Source organism: Helianthus annuus, chromosome 12, assembly GCF_002127325.2.
Source record: "Helianthus annuus cultivar XRQ/B chromosome 12, HanXRQr2.0-SUNRISE, whole genome shotgun sequence".
In the NCBI taxonomy this organism is placed as follows: domain Eukaryota; kingdom Viridiplantae; phylum Streptophyta; class Magnoliopsida; order Asterales; family Asteraceae; genus Helianthus; species Helianthus annuus.
In genome coordinates this window covers 44,670,454-44,675,405 of record NC_035444.2, presented here as the reverse complement: position 1 = coordinate 44,675,405, position 4,952 = coordinate 44,670,454, and the positions used below count along the sequence as shown (strand labels likewise).

The 4,952-nt window shown below is 35.6% G+C and overlaps 1 protein-coding gene across 1 annotated transcript; it reads right to left on the bottom strand.

The window, feature by feature from the left end:
• Positions 1-3,427: 3,427 nt before the first annotated feature.
• Positions 3,428-4,231, bottom strand: LOC110892800 (probable voltage-gated potassium channel subunit beta). The gene is made up of 3 exons (XM_022139947.1): positions 4,152-4,231; positions 3,689-3,860; positions 3,428-3,568 (listed from the first exon to the last, which is right to left on the bottom strand). The coding sequence occupies exons 1-3, from the start codon at positions 4,229-4,231 to the stop codon at positions 3,428-3,430; spliced, it is 393 nt and encodes a 130-aa protein (XP_021995639.1).
• Between the last annotated feature and the right edge of the window lie 721 nt (positions 4,232-4,952).

Genomic DNA, 4,952 nt, shown 5'->3' with positions numbered 1-4,952 from the left:
TCTTGCACATGAGGGTATAATTGTCTTTTTAACCTTATTATTTGAGAAAACATTTATTTAAACAAAATAATACATGATTTAAAAGCATTCCTTGTTTCTCCGTCTCTCTCATAACACACTACATATCTCTCTCTCTTCTTCATAACAACCAACCGGTACCAGAACATCATTTCCGGCCACAATCAACATCATTTCCAGCTACCTGGAACCTATCTAAATCCACTGACTAAAAAACGCACACGTAAGTCAAAAAATCCAGCCTGAACCCTAGCCGTATTCAGATTTCAGATCCAGTCTTGTGGATTCAGATCCGCCGTTATCCTGGTCTTTTAATTCAGACCCGGTCTTGTGGATTTCGGATATAGTGGAGGTTTCTGGTGGTGGTGGTGTTTTCCGGGTACGGTGGAGGCTTCTGGTGGTGGGGGTTGTGGATTTAACCGGAGATTTGGTGGTGGTGCGTAGTGGTAGCAGCGGCAATTGTAAGAGGAAGGGTTTTCAAATTTTGAGAGGGTTTAAAAGTTCCAGATTGTAGAATAGTTAGTTGTGGTGGTTTGATGTAGGTTGTTTGCTGGTGTTGATGATTGGTGTTATTTGTGTCTAAATTGATGTTTTATATGTTATGTTCTTTGAAATTAGATGGGTTGCAGATCTGCGAAGCAACTAGGTTGAGGATCTGCGAAGGGTTAGGGGCGATGGGTGTGACGTGGTGATGGCCCGACTGGTGAACAGTGGCCGGAGTGGTGGTGGTGACGAGATTTGATGATGGCGGGCAACTGGGTTGCAGATCCGTGAATGATGAGTGGTGGTGGTGGTGACAAGATTTGCGATGTGTTTGTGAAGACGGTGGCAAGATGAGGTGGTGGCAGCAGGATGAGCTGGTGGTGGTAGGATGTGGTGGTTAAGGTTTAGGGTTTGTAAATTGGGGAAGATGATGTGTATGTGCAAGGTTTTATTTATTAAACATTTAAATAAAAGCATGAATAGACCACAATACCCTTAAATGAATAAACTTAACTGAAAATTTTAATCTGGTTAGTGCTAAAGGACGTAGAGTGTAACGGGTTTTGTAAATAAAGGATTGTGGCTGTAATTATTAAAGTTAAAGGCTATCCGTTGTTACAATCCGGTATAAACATAAAGGACGAAAAGTGTAATTTATCTAATAAACTAACAATTATCCATAGCCTAGGTAGCACAAAGAAATTTAGCCAATCATATTTAAGAACGAAACACAAATATATTCAAAGCAATTAAATTCAGAAAACATTGTTCAAGTATTCGAGTCTAAATAAACTTGAAAACAATAAAAACAAAGTCTAACCAAACAAGCTATGAACTTTAAGCTAATCGCTTCTTTCTTCCTCTTTCTCTTTGACTTCAAACACCAAAATTCGCCACCTTGTTCTCTAGTGTTTTTTTTCCTTCTGTTCGTAGCCTTTTCCAGCCGTCCAATGAATATAAATGGTTGTTTTCTGTTCGTTCCTCCCCTCTGTTGCCGTAGGGTTCAAATATATATTCCTCGTACTCTAGAGGGGTGTTGGGCCTAGCTTTTTTATCTAAGCTTATAGCTTTTTAGCTTATTTTTACAAAATAAGCACTAGTGGGTGTTTGGTTGAGCTTTTTAAGCTTATGCTTATTAGCTTATATAAGCTAATTGAAGAAGCTTATGGGTTGATGGTTTTTTTAGCTTATTTGAATAAGCTTATTTGAACAAGAAGGTTTTTTACTCATTTGCCCTCAAATGATGGATTAACTCATTTGAATATGATAAACACAATGGTATTATACCCCTTCCCATAATACACAATGGATTAACTCAACTTGTAGAATATAAGCTAATCCAAACACTTAAAAATAGCTTATCAAATGAAAGAAAATAAGCATAAGCTACTTTAAAATATAAGCATAGACCAAAAAAATAAAAGCTAGGCCAAACACCCCCTAGGTTTTATCATATCTTTGACAATGTGAGTCCTATGGGCTGGCCTTTAGTGTTTCTTGTGCCCCATTCTTTTCATTTATTGTCGTAGAAAAAGGACCAAAATAATATCACGACTTTCTTGTGCCAAACTTAATATGCCATCAAAATCTTTTCTTTTATATTCTTTTTGATTTTGACATATTCTCGTAGATTCCTTTGTTATGAATTAATTAAGTTTGAAAAATGTGCACTTTAGCCCCTCATCTTTTAGTAAATATCACAACTAATTTTCTACTTTTAGCTTATTGCAAATCAGGCCCTCCAACTTCATTAATTAATTATGTTTTCCATAAATTTCAGTTTCAGCCCTTGAATCTATTCCAAACCCCCCAATGCTTGTTCATTAATCGTGTTAGCTCGTTTTTATTTCTTTTCGCACCGGGACCTGTAATAATAACAAATAATAAAATATATATCCAAATATTATAAAGATGACTCTAAACTATTAAAATAATGTACAAAATACATAAGGAAAATAAGATGCGTTTGCAACACATCACTTCCCCTCCCTGATGTTTGTCTATAAATAGCAAGCTAGGACTTGTCATTTAGAACTTTTTGCTAATCTTGTAAGGAACCTCTGCCAGTCTGAGATTCTACTGGTGCTATTATACTTTCACAATCATTCTAATAGAAAACCAGACGAGATTAAACGTTGAATCTGTTGTTGTTGATTCTGTGACACAATCAAGGGATTCCGCACCTTGATCCTGATCGATCCAACCACGTTCGAGATGAACATATCCTGATTTACAACGGCCTAACAATAATGGATGACGACGTTTGGGTTGTCTCGAAGTGATGGATTTCACATAAACAATCCATAACGGGTCAAAATGAAAATGCGCATAAACCGGGTAATGGTTGTGTAATTCATGAAAGTTATGAATCGGGGTTGAGGATTCTGGTTTAATAATGTAGGCAAATGTATTACGATCAATTAGAAACAAGTTTCAAGCTAAACGGACAAATATCGGAGAAGTTACTCAGCATTTACTAAAAAGGGAAAAATGGCCAAGTTCTGTAACCCATACGAGTTATCTGGTCATCTGGGTTATCAGTTGCCATAATCCAGACAAGTTATCTGGTCGTATGGGCTATCAGTTGCCATAACCCATACGAGTTATCTGGTCATCTGGGCTATCAGTTGCCATAACCCATACGAGTTACCGGTTGCTTTTAAATTGCCGTTTAACTAACATGTAATAGAATTTTGATTTGTAGGTGATATTAAATCTCACTTTGGATGAAGATCAAGCTCGAACATAAACCGAACACGATTGAAGTGAAGCTTCCGTTTTTTGTTTAATGGTTTTACGTAAACCGAACACCGTAAATGTTTAGTTACTGTCTTTAAGCACTAACACTTTTGATAACTTGATGGTTTGTTAATGTAATCTTGTATAAACTTTATAAATGCAAGAAATTTTGTATAAAATTCGTAATTTATCCTGGAAGAGTGTGACAGTTTGCAGCACACCAAGCGATCGCAAGTTGAGACATTGGCACATCTAGTTCATCAGCAATCGGTTGTAGCTTCCTCACTTTCTTCAGCACGTCATCCATCAATGATTGACTCGACAGATTCTGCAACAGTTTAACATCACAATACGATTTCAAAGTCAGCATAATTATAACATAATGAATATAACTTTAAGAATAAGTAATCAAAGAGCTTGAATGTTAGATAGTAAACTTCAAGATTACCTTATAATTTTCCACCACAAATATACTGTCCGGTGGAACCCCGAAATTGTATTTTCCAGTCAGAACTCCAAATGCAAGAGGACTCCATGTTGTAAGTCTGATGCCATGGTTTTTGTATAGAGGAAGATACTCACTCTCAACCTGCATAACACGCAAACAACCAAAAACGATCCTATAAATTATCAACCATAATTGTTTAAATAAATAAAAAAATGTATTCTCTTTAAATAATTCGTGATTTCAAGTATCCGTTTTCACATGTAATAAGCAATTGTTTTATAAATTTGTGAATTTGGGATTAATCTAAACAAGTTCAGTGAAGTTTTACTTTGGCTGTGAATATTTTACTTAAGCAGGTGGTGATAGGGTCACTTGGTTGAGTCGCGTTGTTACATACCAAACGAGCCGAGCTGAAGAAAGCTGAAGAAAGCTGAATGATCATGAAATTAAGCATCATGTAAACCGACGACGACGAGTCAAAGCCCCAGTCGACGACACCAACTCTGCAATCCTTCCACCTTCTTCATCACCCTCTTTAACCATTCAATTTAGGTTTTAATGATTTCTTCATCATGAAATCAAAGCTTTTAACTTTCAATTATACAACTGAGAGAAAGAAAGGTTGTTCCCTATCAATTTCCCTCTTCAATTTGTTGCAAGCATTCAATCAACGGTTTCAATCAATTGTTATAGGTTTCAATTGATCATCAACCACTGACAATTTCATTGGCATAACCGATAAACCTTTGATTTAATGATGAAGAAATCATTAAAACCTAAATTGAATGGGGGCATATTTGGAAGCGTGAGATGAAACTCGGGGAAAGTCGCTATGACGCTCCAATTGACGTCTTAAAAATTAGGGGTGAAATTACATCTTAGTCCTAGGGAAATGTATTATATAGTATTATAGATTATAGATAAGTGATTGCGTGAATTTTTGTAACATGTTCCTGTAGAGTAATTTTGATCTTGTAAAGTAATTTTGTAAATTTTTTTTAGCATTTAGTTATGGGGTTTGGATTTATGGTTTAGTTTTTAGCATTTAGTTTGGGTGTGTGTGTGTTGGTTTGGGGGGGGGGGTTAGGTTTTTTTTAAGATTTTTGGGGGGTTAGGTTTTTGGGTTTTTTTTTTTTTTTTTTTTTTTTTTTTTTTTTTTTGCTGAGGTATAGTTTTTTTATCAAAACTACTCTATAATAACATTTTACAAAATTACTCTACAAGATTAAAATTACTCTACAAAAACATTTTACAAAATTACTCT

Excerpts from the sequence above, each read along its gene's own strand:
- LOC110892800 (XM_022139947.1), bottom strand. The coding sequence starts at position 4,231 with ATGGTTAAAGAGGGTGATGAAGAAGGTGGAAGGATTGCAGAGTTGGTG. Across the intron at positions 3,861-4,151 it reads GCTTTGACTCGTCGTCGTCG|GATCGTTTTTGGTTGTTTGC; the intron begins GTTTACATGATG and ends GATAATTTATAG. Across the intron at positions 3,569-3,688 it reads TTGTGGTGGAAAATTATAAG|AATCTGTCGAGTCAATCATT; the intron begins GTAATCTTGAAG and ends AAACTGTTGCAG.